At 38.7% G+C, this 17,966-nt stretch overlaps 1 protein-coding gene across 6 annotated transcripts in view; it reads left to right on the forward strand.

Moving 5' to 3' along the window:
• GMIP (GEM interacting protein) overlaps positions 1-17,966 on the forward strand; it is a 67,650-nt gene that overhangs the window by 9,072 nt on the left and 40,612 nt on the right. For all 6 annotated transcript variants that reach the window (XM_081943917.1, XM_081943919.1, XM_081943921.1 and 3 more), the window contains exons 2-5: positions 5,898-5,991; positions 12,274-12,352; positions 15,058-15,121; positions 16,727-16,852. In XM_081943917.1, coding sequence (XP_081800043.1) covers positions 5,898-5,991; positions 12,274-12,352; positions 15,058-15,121; positions 16,727-16,852 — 363 coding nt within the window. The remainder of the gene's footprint in view (positions 1-5,897; positions 5,992-12,273; positions 12,353-15,057; positions 15,122-16,726; positions 16,853-17,966) is intronic.

The following is a 17,966-nucleotide window of genomic DNA, read 5'->3' on the forward strand; positions in this document are numbered from 1 at the left end:
CAAAGGGGTTTAAGAGCTCCTCATTCTCCTCACCCCATTCATGGAAACAAGAAATATCAGACCTGAGTATCATCTGCATATCGATGATACTCAGGTCAAATCTCCAGAGAAAATCCCACACTGATTTCATAGACATGTTGAAAATAGAATTTTGCTACACGCTTAAACAAGAAGTAGAACAGGGATTCTGGTAGAACTACATGGAACTGCCTAAGTAGTTGATCCTATCACATTCAATGGCATTGAAAATTACTGTGAAGTCCAGGAGAGCATTACAGTCACCAGCCATGGCCACAAGGATTATTTCTGTCTTCAGAATACTCCCCTATTTAAACAGGAATCAATTTCTCTAATCAGCAGCTTGCCTGTGGTACTCGTAATTGGTGGATTTTTGTTTCATGCAACAGATATTTTTACAATGTATTATTTAATCAATCTTTAGTGTGGTTTTAAGATTTAAGTAAATGCAGATACCTTGGATGGAACATCATGTGGCTTTTTATGATTCAGCAACGCCTTTTTTCTTTTTTTGCAAACCCAATCTGTATTTACTTAAAAACCTGTTACACATAAGGAGACTTCACTTTCAGATAGGAAATGACTTGTCTTACTAAAATGACCTAAAAGTGCCAGGCCCCTACATTAACCACAAACTAAAAAACAAAAAAAGGCATTAGAAAGCATGCAGAATTGGGTGTCCTCTATCAAAATTAAAAAGGAATCGTTAAAATCAGTGCAGTAATATAAGAAATGTGCAGACATATCAGTGGTGGGTTCCAGTACGGTGCCTCATTTGGCCTGCCTGCGTTCCATACCTGTTTATAACGCGACTGGCCAATTGCGCCTGCGCATACAGCGTATGTGCACAGCTAGGATGCCTGGCCCCTTGTGCAGCGTATGGTAGCAACGGGGAGCGGAACCCACCACTGAGGCATACAATCAATGCATTTACATTAGTCCCGTGTTCAGTACACACCTGCTAAAGTTTGAAAGCACTTGAGCTGGATGTTGCAACATTGGCCCTGATGCAGGGACTATCATCCTTTAATAGAAGTTGGGCATAAGCCAAGTCAGGTCTATCCGGTTGCCTACTACTCAAGGAAAAATAAGTCTACTCCTTATTTGTCTATAAAATGGACAATGGAGGATGATATATTTCTGGGTTTCTACTTCTTCCATAGCACAAGGGCAAAGCCTTGTGCTATTACTGGGCAATGTTGACCTCCAATACAGTAAATTGGAAAGAAAGAACCTGCCACTCTGCCAGTATAAAAGCTTTTATATGGTTTAATGTTTCTAATTGGGAAAGGTATTCTATAGGAACCACTAAATAATTGAGCCATTCCAAGATTAAAACAACTGATAACTTCCCAGTAACTTTAACTTTAACTTTTATTTAATTTATAAACCGCGCCCTCTCCCAGAAGGGACTCGGGGCGGTGTACAGTCATATTAAAACACAATATAAATACATACAGATATAGATAAATATGGATAAATATAGATGGAGGAGGTAACATATAAACTGTACAATAATAATTAAAATTAAAATTAGAGATACATTAAAAACTACCCCTAAAAAACTACCCCAGAATAAAATGTTTGCCAGGAGGTTAAGAATGGGACTGTAAATGGGCTAGGCCAGCTAATTGGAACAGGTGGGTCTTGAGTTTCTGTCGGAAGGAGCGGAGGTCGGTAGTGGTTCAGATGTTCTACATCAAAGATTCAGATACAGCTCACCTTCATTTTAGTCATGCCCATCTCCAGCCAAAAGATGGCATTTGGGATGCATTCAGAGTCCATTGGAGCTAGGTGGTCAATAAATTTAAATACATAAATACAATAGAAAAGCTGCTCTTAAAAATCTTAGACTGCACTTGTTCTGGAGAGACAAAATAAAAGGAGAACATAGCTTTATATTTTATACTTAACTATCAGTAAATCAGAATAGAGTTAGAAGGGACCAAACACCTGCTCAAGTAGGACACCCTATACTTTTTCAGATAGGTGTCTGTCCAATCTTTTCTTAACAACCTCCAGTGATGAAGCACCTACAACATCTGAAGGTCAGCTGTTCCACTAGTTAATTGTCCTCACTGTTAGGAAGTTTCTCCTTAGTCCTAGGTTGCTTCTCTCCTTGATTTGTTTCCATCCTTGTCTTGCCTTCTTATGCTTTGGAAAATAAGTTGATCCCCTCTTCTTTGTGGCAGTCCCTCTAATATTGGAACACTGCTATCATGTCACCTCTAGTCCTTCTTTTCTTTAGATTAGCTAAACCCAAATCCTGTAACTGTTCTTCATATGTTTTTGTCTCCAGGCCTTTAATCGTCATAGTTGCTCTTCTCTGCACTTTTTCCAAACTCTCAACATCTTTTTCGTAATGTGGCGACCAAAACTGAATGCAGTATTCCAGGTGTGATCTTACTAAAGCTTTATAAGATGGTATTAATACTTCATGCTATTTTGATTCTATGCCTCTGTTTATACAACCAAGATTTTTTTTTGGCTGCTGCCTCACACTGCTGGTCCTTTTACTGTGCACAGTATGATATCCCATTCCCTCTAAAATCTGCTGCATGTGGGGAAATAGTTATTAGTAACCATTTTTTTTTGTCTTCTGCTGTACCAACCTGAAGAAAAATATCTATTTATAGTTACCAGGAGAAGTTCCATTGTAATGATCAACATCATTTAAAGAGAAGCAATTGTGGGTTTTTGACCTGTAGGCTTCTTTCTAACACCCAGGATATTTTCAAAGCAGTTGTTATATGACCTTACCAGGCTGAATGCTGAGCCCCACCAGGCCTGCCCTGTCTGCCTTCTCACATCTAACAAGTTATAAATGTGTGGCTAGTCTCTTAATTTTTATATTTCTAAACTTCAGCATTCATGTTTACTCATTTGTAGTCCCTTCTCCATCTTGGTGTTGGCCTTTAGCTTCCAGAATTCCTAGTCAGTATGTCCACTGATTGTAAGTTAATTAGGTAGTTTATTAACAGTATTAAGCAATGGTCTATTTTATAGCTTCATATTCAGGTTTTTTTTTTAAATGGAAACTTATTTTTAGAGTTGCATAAGTATTCAGTTCAGAGAACTGAATTTGGTGACATTATAGGTTGTTCCTCATGATCAAGTTAAAAATTTGTCAACCAGCCAACAGCACAAAATACCCTGTTCTCAGTCTTATCCTGCCACAGGAACAATGCCAGCAACTATTTCTGCCCTTATTTTATTAAGGATAGAGACTGGTGGATTTATCCCACTTTTGAGCCTCTTTCCTTCCACCAAATGTCATTAAAAGTTGAAAGACATCAATTGATCATTCTCCTTAAGGGAGGGGCTGGGAGGCAAGCTTTGTTTTGATAGCTAGTTAGATTGGCAGGTTTAATCATCTGCCAAAGCTTACTTTGGTCTGGTACAAATGTTATGTACATGTGACTTCAAAAGCAGCCCGAATATCAGTTGATATTTTTGGATTATTATGGTTGGTCATACAGTCAGCCAGATGTTTAGCTTAGTTTTGGCTTTTTTGTCCACTTGTCGAGTCCTTCCCAATGTCTTGGGATAGGCAGATGTAACAATAATATTAAATGTAACATTGCAGGATGTATGCTGTTCCAAGCAACGCTGCCTTTTATAATTGACTGGTGGCAACTTTATCAATGCCAATGGTATTCAAGTAGTGCTCCAGATGTTTTGGGATTGCACTCAAGGCTACCTATTACTATCGGTACTATCTTTGTTTTCTTTTACCACAGTCACCCTACTTCTGTTTGCAGATCCTTATAGTTTCTGATTTTCTCTCGTTTTTTTCCTCTTCTCTTGTGCTATCTCAGGTATTGCAATGTCCATTATCCAGAGTGTTTTTTCGTTTTTCTTATCAACCAAGATACTTATCTTTTATCATTTTAAAGCCCCAGAACAGTTTAGCTGGTGCCACCAGTTCTGGCTTGCAGGCAAGTGGTATTTCTTGCAGATATTATTATATTCTCCTGACTCCAGTTGATTCTGACTGGCTCACAGCATGAAAGCAAGACATTATAAATAAAAAAGAATGATAACAACATAACAAAAATCTAGTCAACAACACAAACATGTAGGATACCTACAAGAGGTTCCAGCCACCATAGCCTGGGGTGATTGGAGTCTGGGAGCCTCTCAATCAATGCCTGAGAGAAGAGCCTGGAACAGCTGGCCTTCAGAATGCCTTCAGGTAGGAACTCAGATCTCAGGGGGAAACACATTCCATAGGGCAGACACTGCAACAGAGAAGGCGTGTTTCCAGGGTCCAAATAGGTGGCATTGCTTAATCAATCCACAGGACCCCAGCTCTGTTGGAACTAACTGGTTGGGTGGACACTACAGGAAATAGGTCATAACCAGCACCTTGAATTATACCCAGAAGCAAGCTGGCAACCAGTACAGCTGATGAAGTCAAGATGTCACATGAGCATTCTGAGTTATGCTTATCGCTGCCTCCACCCCTGCATTCAAGATTAGGTGGAGGTTCTGGATGGTCTTCAAAGCCAGTCCCAAGTCAAGTCCATTGCAGTAATTGAATTGAGCACATGAGTAATTCTCTGAAAGGCCTCCCAATTTAGGAAAGGGCGCATTTGGTGCACCAAATGAAATTATGAAGTCTTCCTCACCATAATTGCCACTTGCCTACCACGCAGGAACTGTGAGCCCAAGAAGATTCTAGATTGCACATGATTCTTGAGTGGATAAGTGGTACCCCATCCAAGGTCTAAAAGATGAAATATCCCCACATCTAGGTGGCCCTAAAATCCAGAACTATTCGTTCTTCGTAAGATTAAGTCAGATATGGTTCCTCCCTATCCATTGTAGTATTACTGTATATTAGTAGTACTGTTACTATTATAGAATCATATTTTTCTGGAGTACATGTAATCCTTGCTTAACAATCCTAATTGGAATTGGCAACTTCATTGCTGAACAACATAGTCATTAACAGAAATGTCATATGACCACTCAAATTAGTAACAGCAGTTCGAACAATCCTAGTTGCTATCATTGAACAAATCCCACTCAGTCATTAGGCAAGGATCCACCTGGATCAGGCCATTCTTGGAAAGTGAGGGATTACCTTTGTTTTCCCAATCCAGCTATGTTTCTTCCATCTCTGCTAATTTGGCTGCCCGCCTAACCTGCCAGTTGGCCCCACTTGCACCATGTGCCATACTGGGTGCCACACACCTGGCCAGGGCCTTCTTTTATACTACCTTCTTTCACACTGGTCTTCTTTATTCTGAATACAGATTTTAAGAAAAGACTGGATACCCGACTATCTGAAATGGTATAGGTTCTCCTGCTTGAGCAGGACAGAAGATCTCCAAGGTCCCTTCCAGCTTTATTCTGATTGATTGCGGTCCAAATAGCTATGTGCAGTAAATATGGTTTCCATCTTTATTTCCAATTGGATTTTTCACTAAGCCCATTAATAGGATTTGGAGGGCAACCAATATTAAGCTTCAAATCAGTTTCAACAACTTTCTGTTTAATACGAAAGTGAAGCCTTTGTGCAGTTTTTCATGGCAAACTATGTCCATGATGTTTGATGTATGATTAAGCCAGCTTCTTGCATCCATTCACCTTGAGAATCTTATTGCATCCATCTCCTGGTGGAATAACATTTGCCAGATGTTTGAATTTCCTCTCCCTCCGAACTCTGCATGCTGCATACTCCACAAATCTGTTCTGGAGTATGTGGGAGACATTTTGAGATTGGTTTAGGGTGTATGAAGGATTGCAGCAGGAAGGAGAGCTGAGTAACAGGAAGTTCCATTGCATCAGTGGAAATCCATACAATATGCTAAATAACCTATTGCTTGAACTTGCTGAAATTTCTTTTTTTATTTCTTATTTGTTTTTTTCAGATCTCAACAGCCAAGTAAAAGGAACTGAAAACAAAAAACGCTACAGTGAGATTTTCCGAAGTTTGGATGCCCTTGAAATTTCAATTGGAAATGCGTGCGTATTTTGTGTCTTTGTTGTCCTCAGCATGCACTAAAGACATTTCTTAATGCTGTTGTGAATGTGGTATTGTGATGGTGGGGAGATAAGTTCTTGTAACCTGAAAGATCCAGGCCATGAGTCAACACTCATCTCTGTGGGTAGCAGCTACTAGAAAATCAAGCACTACAGATTTGGATTGTGCTGTAGAACTGACACCCCCATAATTTTCTGAATTTACATACACAGAATATGTTTTTCAAGAATACAGAGGCAGAAATGTAGGAATTGAAGGGGATGATAGAGGTACTTGTTGCCAAGTTGCACATGCAATGTTTAAGGAACAAAATATTTTATACTATTGAACTATTCTGCTGTCATTCTTCTGATGTAAATCAGCTAAGATGCATGTAAATAGCAAACTGTTAAGCATAATTTAAATGTCTGGCAATTCATGATTTAGTAGAGGTAGGCTGAAGCACTTTATAATAGTTATTTACTATAGGGACTGGCTTCTGCAAGGAAATGATACTTCTTTCCTTGACCTCAAGAAGTGTTTCAATCTGAAGGTTGCATCAAGACTCACACACACTCTGAGTGTTAGGACATGACTCTTTGCACAGAAGAAGTCTGTTGCCTTCAGTTGATATTGAATCCCGAACATGATTTTAAGTATACTAATAAATTAAAGTCATTTGGTTTGGTGGCATACTTTTTGTTATTGTTGTTACTATTGTTATATTCTTCTTTGGGGCATGCACACACTTGCCTAGCATTTTCAATTCCTGAATTGTTTGTTTTGGACAGAAGAACAAACAAACTGCTATTGTGGTACTGTAAGTACTACTGTAGTTTTCATGGGAATGAAAGGTTGTACAATATGTTAGATCATAGTCCTTTTCAGCCCGATCTGCTCTCCACTGGGACAGAGTTGTGGCGGCTCACAAATGTAAGAGTTACTTATAATCTTTGCTTGTTGCCTACTATTCTACAGATGTCACCAAAGTCTAATGCATAAGCTGTGATGTATAGATATTAGGACTAAGTTGGTATTATCAACACAACCCGGATCAACAGCTAGTTGGAAAAGCCTGATTTTATTTTGTAGACACCAATGAGTGGCAATTTCTTATTGAAAGGCTATGTATTTGTATGTACCATATTTTTTGGAGTATAAGACGCACCAGAGTATAAGATGCATCAAGATTTTGAAGAGGCAAATTTTTAAAAAAGTTTTTGCATTCTGCAGACCTTCCCAAAACGGCCCATTTTTCACGAAAACGGCCCTGTTTTTTGTTGAAAAAAGGGCATGAATAGCCTTTAGAAGGTTTGTAGAGTGATCCTGGGGGCTGGGGAGGCCTGGGGGGGGACAAAAATGAGCAAAAAATGGCCTGTTTTTTTGTGAAAAGGGGGCATGCATAGCATTTAGGAATCTTATAGAGTGTTCCCAGGGGCTGGGGGGGGTAATGGTCTGGTCTTTGCTCATTTTTGCCCTCCCCACCCCCCAGAAGCACTCTGGAAGCCTCCTAAAGGCTATGCACAACCATTTTTGCAAAGGGGGTGCGGTTTCAGGAGGCCAAAAATGCTGTATTCAGTGTATAAGACGCACCCAGATTTTCAGCCTCTTTTTTGAGGGAAAAAGGTGTGTCTCATACTCCAAAAAATGCAGTAAGTTAGAACAAATGTAAGCCACTGTCATACAATTTCATTTGGAAAAGTGCATGGTGATATAAGGCATTTTCAGTTTTATTATTTTTAAGGTAAATGAATGCATATTTGTCTAGTTCTTCATGTTTGAAACAAATTGTATGTTTATTTACAGCTATGTAGGTGCACATTAGGCGCATGCTAAAAATAAAAATGCACACATAGGTGCACAGTAAAAATCTCACTCCCCTCCAGAAATGTTGATCCACTACTTTTGTCATTAAAAGAATGAAGGACTACTGTATAATTTCCCATCCTCAGTTGCCTTTGCTTGCTCAGATTAAAGGGAGGGCAATAAGAAAGTGCTGTAAACCTCTGGGTACAGCTTTGAGTTTATTACATTCTTAAGATTTGTTATTTTTCTTCCTACTGTTGAATTGTGTCTAATTCTTGCAGATTGGCTGGATAGGTCTCTGTAGTTTTCTTGGCATGGTTTTTCAGAAGTGATTTGTCGCAACTACTTCCTATGCTCGAGACAAAGTGATTGGCGCAAAGTCATACAAGTGGCTTTGTGCCTAAAGCAGGACTGGAACTCACAGTCTTCCAGTTTCTAGTCTGATCTTTTAACCATTACACCAAACTGGCTGTCTGGTTTGAGAGTTTGAGGAACTCAAGCTAGTTTGAGAATTTGAGGAACTCAAACTAGTTCCTTGATTAAGGTGCTGTTTACTGCTTGTTTGTTTGTCTGGTGTTAATCCTGAGGTTAATCCCAGGTTATCCGGTTGTTGATTCCTGGCAAAAAGGTATTCTGGTCTTTGGAGGATTTTTTAAAAAGCTTTTTTATTGGTTGTATTATTATTAACTCTTTTGAATGCTGTGTAAATGTTGTTTGTCTCTATGTGCCTATTAATGGCTGATTTGCCTGACTGCCAAGCTTCAAAGAATTACCTAGCATTTTTGGATTCAGCTTGGTGTTAGATGCTTATAATTTTCCAAATGAAACTATGGTTAAGTCTGTCCATATGTTGTGAAATTAAGAAGTTTTTATTGTGTCTTCTGGATGCTAGTTGGTGTTCATGGGTACACTCTGCTAGTCTTCAGCCTGTTTGTCCTATGTAGTGACTGTTACAGCCCTTACACTGCATGTTGTAGATGCCTCCTGTTTTTTTCTTTGGCTACTGGACATTTTGGAGATGTTTTGGAGGGTTTTAGTTTATTTGTATGCCACGGTGATGCGATGTGGTTGTAACTGATTGTTTTTGAGATGCTTTTGATGTATGATATTGACATATTTTTCATAGTGTGTGTTGATTGTACTGTGGTGAGTTGAGTAGTCAGACACTTTTGAAAAAGTTGCGTGGGTATCCTTTTTGTTGGAAGATGTTGCATAGAGTTTCCTTTTTCTGGTGTTCTGGGTTGTGTTTGTGCTCGTCTGAATAATGTTCTTATACAGCTCCTCTTGTGGGAGGTAAGGGTGTTGCTTTTGTAGTGGAGCACGTGGTTGGTATGAGTAGTTTTGCAATAGACTTTTGTTTGCTGACGTTTCCTCTGCTGATGAGAATACTTGGAAAAGATAGCCTACAGTCACTGCCATATATCCTAAGAATGGTAATCACACTGGTGTTCATTTGCTGGTATATTTGTCCATGAAACTGAAAATAGATAGTGAGGCAGAGATTGGTGAGGTCCATCATTTTGAGTAGTTGGATCTTAGTGTATTCGGTGAGAGAGAGAGAGATGGAGGGAGGGAGGGAGAGGGAGGGAGAGGAAGGGAGAGGGAGAGAGGGAGGGAGGGAAAGGGAGGGAGAGAGAGAGAGGGAGAGAGAGAGAAAGAGAGGGAGGGAGGGAGAGGGAGGGAGGGAGAGGGAGGGAGGGAGAGGGGGGAGGGAGGGAGGGAGGGAAAGGGAGGGAGACAGAGGGGGGAGGGAGGGGGAGGGAGGAAGGAGAGGAAGGGAGAGGAAAGGAGAGAGGGAGGGAGAGAGAGAGAGGGAGAGAGAGAGAAAGAGAGGGAGGGAGGGAGAGAGAGGGAGAGGGGGGAGGGAGGGAAAGGGAGGGAGACAGAGGGGGGACGGAGGGGGAGGGAGAGGGAGGGAGAGAGGGAGGGACATGATCTCCAACTTTGGAGGGACATGATCTCCAACTGGGGTGGCATGCCTTTTTATGGTATGGGAAAAATAAAATACATGGATATTTTCAAAGGCACCTTGTTAGAAATGCACTACTGTTAGTATGGGGGGAAATGAAAGAAAGACACTGTATAGAAATACCAGTCTGGCTCTCCACGACGGAGACACTGATTTATCCAATGTGATTAATATGAAAAAAATTGTAAGGTATAAGGACATTTTGAATGGTAAAGGGGAACTTAAATGAAAACAAGAACTGATTAATCAAAGGCTCGATCTAGCATGGTGGCCATATGTGCAAATACAATCAAGAAATGAGAAAGATGCAAGAATGTACAGTTTCTATATAGAACCAACAGAACTAGACCAGATATTACTAGGGACAGATGAAAAATTAATTAACAAAATGTATTACTACTTACTGAGTATCAAAATGGAAGAAGAGCAAGTGAAAAAAACAATGATAAGATGGGCTAAAAACTTTAGTTACCTAATAGTACAAATGGCAGAAATTATGGGATAGAAATTGTAAATTAACAATGTTAATGGCCCATAAGGAAAATCTATACAAAATGTTTTATAGATGGCATTTACCACCAAGGCTAGCAAATATGTTTGAAAACGTATCAGCTAAATGTTGGAAGTCTAATGAGATACCAAGTTCATATTATCATATGTGGTGGACATGCCCAAAAGCAAAAAAAATATAGGACTAAAATACATACCTGGTTAGAAAAAATGATAAAACATAGATTTGAAACCAGAAATATTTCTGATTATACTACCAGAACATATAATAAAGGGAATATATATTTACTTTTGCCTGTAATAACAGCAGCAAGAATAGTGTTTGCACAACAATGGAAAAATGAAGAGGTCCCGACAGATGAAGTGTGATAAAAAAATATTAGAATGTGCTGAGAAATAGATCGACACTTAAGATAAAAGAAAAGGAAGAAACAGAATATTTTTTAACATGGGATATATTTTACCAATCGTTAATTAACAAAAACAAATGTTAGATTTTAAAAAGAATTCAAAGAGATAACAAAAAATTGTATTGAAAATATTGTAAGATGGATGAATTAATTGTTTTATTATTGTATGATTAATATTGATATGTGTATTAAGATTATGTTATGATTATGGTTGTTGTTGTTGTATTTTTACTCAAAATTAATTATGCCCAGACAACACATGTTTAGATAGACATGGAATTCTTTATGTTTTTAAAGAAAAAATGTACCAATAAAACATATTTTCAAAAACATTTCAATAGTTCCGGGTTTATGGATATAAAGAATGCTCTGACATTGAATCATAAAATCATGATCTCCACTTTTTATGTTATTAGGGCTTTGATTTTCCGTAGGTACAGTGGTGGGGAGTTGATAGAATATTCACTCACCTCTATGAGATGTCCAAGCTTTTTTGTCAGTTCTTCAGTGATGTTGTATGTTGGGGTCCTTGATAATGATACGATTGCATGAAGAGATATGCCACTCTTGTTTCTGGCACCTATAAAAGCAGGATAGAGGAGTCCGCTGCTTTTCATCTGAGACTGTTCTTCTTTTGTGATTTGGCCTTTCATGATTAGGTTGTTCAGGGCTATCTTGATCAGGTTGTCTAGTTTCTGTATTGGATTGGTTCTAAGTGGAATACAGGTTTCTTTGTCCTCCAGTAATTCATTGGCTTTTTGTATACATTGTGTTTTGTCCAGGATAACTGTAGTATGGCTGTTGTCTGCTGGGAGGATAATGACAGCTTGGTCTTTCTTTAGGTTCTGTCCTCTGCTTTGAATTGGTTCTGATTCTGTATTCTTCTGATCTGTGGTATAATTGTACGCCTTATGTTTTCTTGAGTCTCTATGGAAACCCCTTAGAAAATGCTGCTTCTAAGGCTGCCAAGAATTATAACTGATTAGCATCATCTATGTCATAGTTGAGGCCTATGATGATGATGATGATGATGATGATGATGAGGAGGAGGAGGAGGAGGAGGAGGAGGAGGAGGAGGAGGAGGAAGAGAATGATCATGAATGCTCACCTCAGATTAAATAAATACCAGCATTGCCTAGATAACCTCAAGAACCAACTGGAACACACTAAGATGCTGACAACCACCCTCAACACTGTATCCTTGAAACAAGCTGGAAAAAAAGAAAACGAAAGTCCAAACCAAACTGCTCAAGCCAAATCCCACAAGCAAAGAGGTACCTGGACTGGAATGAGTTGTCAACATGTTCAACGGCTCACTATCCATTGCAAAATACAATGTCCTACAGAAACCCTCAACTATAACATATATGATGCTGTGATTGAGGTGAATTGAGATGAAAAAAAATCCTAGATGATAATAAATATAATAACAAGTAGAGAAGGACTCGCTGTCCTACATTAGGGCTCAATTCTGTCTCCCAGCTTTGCACAATGGTATGAGCCATTCAGTGCTGTATTGTACTAATGAAGAACAGTGCATTTTGCCTTTTAAGTAATTTGTCCGATTGATTTTTTTCCCCAATTTCTAGGGCAATCGAAATGTTTAGTGATGATGCTGATGACAACAACAGTAATGAATCTTCAAACCCACAGCCTGAAATAGTACAGGTAGAAATAAAAGTTATCTTAATTCTGACTAATAATAACAACAATGTGTGCTGCTTAGGTTTGTGACATCTGAGAAAGAATAAATATATGTAGTTTCTTTGCAAGATAAATTTCAAGATCTGACCCAGTGGTGGGTTTGGCAGGGATATACAGTTTTCTTTAGGAAAATACATTTGCCACATCTAGTTGGTGACATAATTTTTTTTTAAAAAGACATTTTTTCCAGTTAAAACTACAGTATTATCACACATGTATCTGCTAATAGGACTGTGTCACATGTATTTATGTATTGAAATGATGAAATCTGAAAGTATTCAGCTGCTCTTGGGAGTTGATAGAAGATGGAAAAGTTGGGCAATGCATAGTTTTTGCATGTTTGGCTCTCTCTGTTTCTCCTCCCTCCCTCCCTCTCTCTGTCTTTGTCTCTTTCTTTCTTTCTTTGTCTCTTTCTTTCTTTTTTATTTATATATTATGAAAAGTGTTTCTTTAATGTTTTGATTTTTCTAGCAATCAGAAAATTATGAAGAATCATATTGCTTCCTTCCTTCCCTTTTTTCTGCAAGTACGTAAGGGATGGAACATATATGGAATCTGACTAGATTTCTTATTTGCAGAATTAGAAATGTTCAGATACACTTTCCCTCTCCCCCCCACAAATAATTTTGAATTAGCCTAGTGCACGGGTGTCAAACTCGCTGTGTCACGTTGCCATCACATGATGCTTTGTGACATTTTCCCTATTTGCAGAGCTGGGGTCGGCGTGGCTTGCGCATGACACATCTGGCCCACGGGCTGCCAGTTTGACACCTCTGGTCTAGTGAGTTCATTCCTGTGCTTGTGAGTACAGGTGGTCCTCAACTCACCCCAGTTAATTTAGTTATCGTTTGAAATTATAACAGCACTGAAAAAAAAGTGACTTATAACCATTTTTCACACTCATGACTGTTGCAGCATCCTCATGGCCATGTGATTTACCTTTGGATGCTTGACAACTGATTCATATTTTATTTATGATGGTTGCAGTGTTCCGGGAGCACATGATCAACTTTTGTGACATTCTGGCAAGCAAAGTCAATGGGAAAGCCAGATTCACTTTACAACCGTGTTACTAATCTAGCAGCTTCAGTGACTCACTTAACATCTGTGGCAAGAAAAGTTGTGAAACGGGGCGAAATTTCTCATTTAGCAACATAACCTCAATTGTGTGCGCGTAAGCTGAGGACTACCCATATCGGTGTTTCTGTTAGAAGGGCTGCCTGCTCTGTCCCAGATTCCAGATAGCATTTCAGCTTTTGAGGCTTATGTCCCCCCAAAACTATGCATATACATATGGGCAAATACATTGATGATGGAAAGGAAAGCAGAAACCAGGAATGGATGTATAAATGCAAGTAAATGTATTCTTTTCCCATGGAAGGAAGAGGAAAGGCTGTTGTTAATTCATAGAACACTGGAAAATAGGAAAAATATATAGGTAGTTCTCGACTTACAACAGTTCATTTAATGAACATTCAAAGTTACAACAGCACTGAAAAAAGTGACTTATAACCTTTTTTCCCCACACTTACAATCGTTACAGCATCTCCACGATCCTGTGATCAAACTTCAGATGCTTGGCAACTGACTCATATTTATGACAGCTGCAGTGGTCCCAGGGTCGTGAGATCACCTTTGCAACCTTCTAACAAGCAAAGTCAATGGGGAAGCCAGATTCAGTTAACACCTGTGTTGTTACTTTAACAAGTGCAGTGATTCCCTTAACAACTCTGGCAAGAAAGGTTGTAAAATTGGGCAAAACTCCTTTAAGGGGAGCAACTTACTTAGCAACAGAAATTTTGGGCTCAATTGTGGCCGTAAGTCGAGAACTATCTGTAGTCAACCATAAAATAAAAAGAGTTCTAGTTGGTGATCATTTTTTTGCTCAGCTGTTAGGTAGCCTGAGCAGTAATTGGCTGAATGCAATCTGTGCATCTGTGGACTTCCAAGTGCATGGACCAAGCAAATACATTAAGTGTATTTTCAGACAGTGAACAAATGCATAGAAGGACTGTCAAATGGGAAGGATGATAACATGGGAGACTTCAAAATGTATCATCCTCATTGGTGGCTAGTACATGCAGATTCATTTAATTTGAAATATGTTGATTTGCTTTTTTACTTTAAAAGCCCATAAAATGCTTTCAGACTAATAAATCACAAAAATTAAGCATGTCTCACCCTCCACCTAGGATACAATAATCTTCTCCCTGGAATTCTATCAGTGACTGGTTAAGATTGGGTCAGATATTATAAAAACATCATCCAAGAAGCAGAATAATTTATAAATTGCACATCTGGAATTTTGGTTATTTCATTTGAATGCATTTTATTTTAATGTTGTCATATTGATATACTGAATAGGCATTTGGCCTGTAAGAACATGATTCGCTCATATATTCAAACTTTGGGAATATGATTAATTAAGCAAGAAAAAGTAGTTATTATCAAGAATTCCATAAAATGCCTAAAATATAAAATGGGAGATGTATGTGACTAAAGTAATTTAATTGGGTTTGGGTGGGAAGAATATTGTTTTATGTATTTAATACATTCTCAGTCATATCATCTTCAATATCTGCTTTGTTATCCAGTATGTTTGGAGAGTACCATTTGGATCTTTCCCGCGAAAATTTTTTTTTTTAAATCCACATTTTTTTAATTTGCAGACAGATGAACCTTTCTGTAAATATGAAAGAAATTTGGAAGCAGCAGATCCAGGAAATATGACAGGTATCTATGAAAGAATTTAATTGAAATATTCAGCATGAATTTTGATTTCCATGATTTCATTTCATTTCAAAAACCATGTATTGGTTTTTGCTAGTACTTTGCAATGAAGATGGTGGAATAAAAGTGTTACCATTGCCCTCAAATTCAGGTCACATATTGACTAACTATTTTTGAAAGCTGTAGACTGGAGTAGTCAAAGCTTTAGTCCGATCAGCAGCAAGTTATGAAGATTTGATGATTAAAGATGTTGTCAAAGAAATTATAAAGTATCTTGATTATCATTTAAAAAAATAAAGTTGTATAATATTTTTTACCAATAGCCTACTACCACCTGAACAAAATGGCAACCTGCTCATGCAGAGTATCAATGTCCAGAGTTGTTATGAGTTGGGCAGCTTTTGTAAATGTGATTTGTAAATAAATAATTTACATTAGGATAATTCTGTTTTTTCTGTGATTACTAAAAGTGTAGTCTAATATAGCTCCGAAAAGCACCAAGTCGGGGACCAAATTAGAACTTCTGATCAGGACCAAGAAGAGTTAAGAATGTTTGCAAAGGAGGCTTTCATTATGAACTGCCTCTGTTTCAGTCACTTATTAAATTCAGATAAGATTTTTCAGCTAGAAAGCCAGATTGAAAGGCAGGAAGAAACTGTATTTTGGAGCAGTAAATCGAGGGCAGTTTCAAATAATTTATACAGATCAGGAGGCCTGTGCAGAAGATAACAAGGCTTCTAGAAATAAAAGGATTGTTGGGGAGGAAAACAAGATCAAACAGTGGAAAAGGATGGAGGTGTATTGTCACACTGACCATTTAAAATAGAAGAAATTACAAAGATAGAAAGGAGAAGTAACAAGTCTCTGAGGAAAATGAGGGCAGAGAAAGGTTGCTATAGAAGGCTTGCAGTTAGCCCCAGAAGACTTACAGATTTCCATAAAAGCATTTGTCTGGGATTACATAGTGTATTTTGACGTAGACCAGTTTACAAACCATAATGAATGTGTTCACAGATGCTAAATCATGTAAACCATATGAAGGCTTGCTTCAGTGTGTGAATCTAGCCTGAGTAGTTCTGCGTTCAGGTCTAGGATTCAAATGTGTTTGTCCTGAATATCCCTGACACAAGAAACCTACTCAGATTGTGAGATCTTTGGCCTTCTAGAGACTGCTGAACTACAGTAAACAGCTTTAGCTAATATATGCAATGGTGAGAGATTTACAAGTTATAGTTCAGCAACAACTGGAAGGCAGTGGTGGGATTCAAATTGTTTTACTACCGGTTCTGTGGCTTGGTGGGTGTGGCAGGGGAAGGTTGCTGCAAAATGTCCATTCCCTCCCGATCAGCTGGGATTCGGGAGGCAGAGAATAGATGGGGGCAGAGCCAGTCAGAGGTAGTATTTACCAGTTCTCCAAAATACTCAAAATTTCTGCTACCGGTTCTCCAGAACTGGTCAGAACCTGCTGAATACCACCTCTGCTAGAAGGGCACAGGTTTTCTGTTTGGGCAATAAGAAATTCTGAAACTGTTAATAGGCCAGCCCTTCGTTAATGAAAATACTGATTTTGTTAGCTGTGTTCTAAAATCAACCTGTTAATTTTCTCAGCTGAAGAAGCTGATGAGATGCTGATCAAATGTGAAGGTGGTGTAGAAGTAGCCCTAGGGTATGCCAAAATGTGGTGCAAATACATCAAGGAGCTGTTGAACTGGATAGACAAACGTATTTCTTATGGTAAGTATATTTTTTGGTCAACATCTATGCTTTATAGAAACTTGATAGATGACTTTGATCCCGCCATTCTTCCCCTCATGATTACCTATTCAGATAATATACTTCCAGATTTCTTCAGTAATGGGACTGTCCCCCAGTCCATCATGAGATTAAGGAAGCAGAATTTTGCATTAGAGTTGGTGCACGTCTTACAAACTTTACCACAAAGAGAGATTTCCAAAATTTTGAGGTTTTATCCAGTTCAACAGAAATAAGCTTCCTGCTGAGAGGCAGGGCTGACGTCACTACAACACGACATGCAATCTTGGGGCTCCAGGATTGCTGTCAATATCTCTGTTGCTGGACGGTCCTTTTTGGGCCTAAACCATCCCTAAGAGACGGTGATAGAGAAGGGCACGTCCTGCTGATCGCAGTGGCATCGCAAAGCCCCTGATTGATCCAGGAGAAGCTCTTTCCTCCAGCTACAAGAGAAGCAGCCATTGAAGCTGCACAACATTGGGACAGACCCCTGAAATGGAAGCAGAGCAGGAGAGAGAGTGTGTCAAAATTGGTGAGATAAATTTTACTATTGGAGAAGAGAATACCCAAAAAGACTTAGAGAGCAAAATTAAAATTGAAGACAGAAGAGCATAAGCGGTGGATTAAGCCTGTATTAGAGTGTTATCTTTTTTCCCCCTTAACTTCATTTTCTTTTTTTGGATGGAATTCTTACAAATGCCTCTTACTTTTTAAATTGGACTGGTCTCTTTTTTCCTCCTCCTCCTCCTCCTCCTCCTCCTCCTCCTCCTCCTCCTCCTCCTCCTCCTCCTCCTCCTTCTTCTTCTTCTTCTTCTTCTTCTTCTTCTTCTTCTTCTATTTTTCCTCACTTTTTGTATTTGTGGAGCAAGAATCTCTTTTTTTTGTAATCGTTCGGGTGGATTTTACCTTTTTAAATTTTTTCTCGCAAGCCTGGACTTGAAAGATTATAGTGAACTTGTTTGAAATTTAGCAATAAGCCTTGGATGGTTTAGTGGCAGTGCTTACAACCTGGAAAAATGGCACAACATAACGAAGAAAAGAAATTAACATTGCAAATAATTATGTTAGAAATTCAAAAAGTTCTAATAAGCACAGA

This window comes from Natrix helvetica (assembly GCF_964273705.1).
Source record: "Natrix helvetica genome assembly, chromosome: 1".
In the NCBI taxonomy this organism is placed as follows: domain Eukaryota; kingdom Metazoa; phylum Chordata; class Lepidosauria; order Squamata; family Natricidae; genus Natrix; species Natrix helvetica.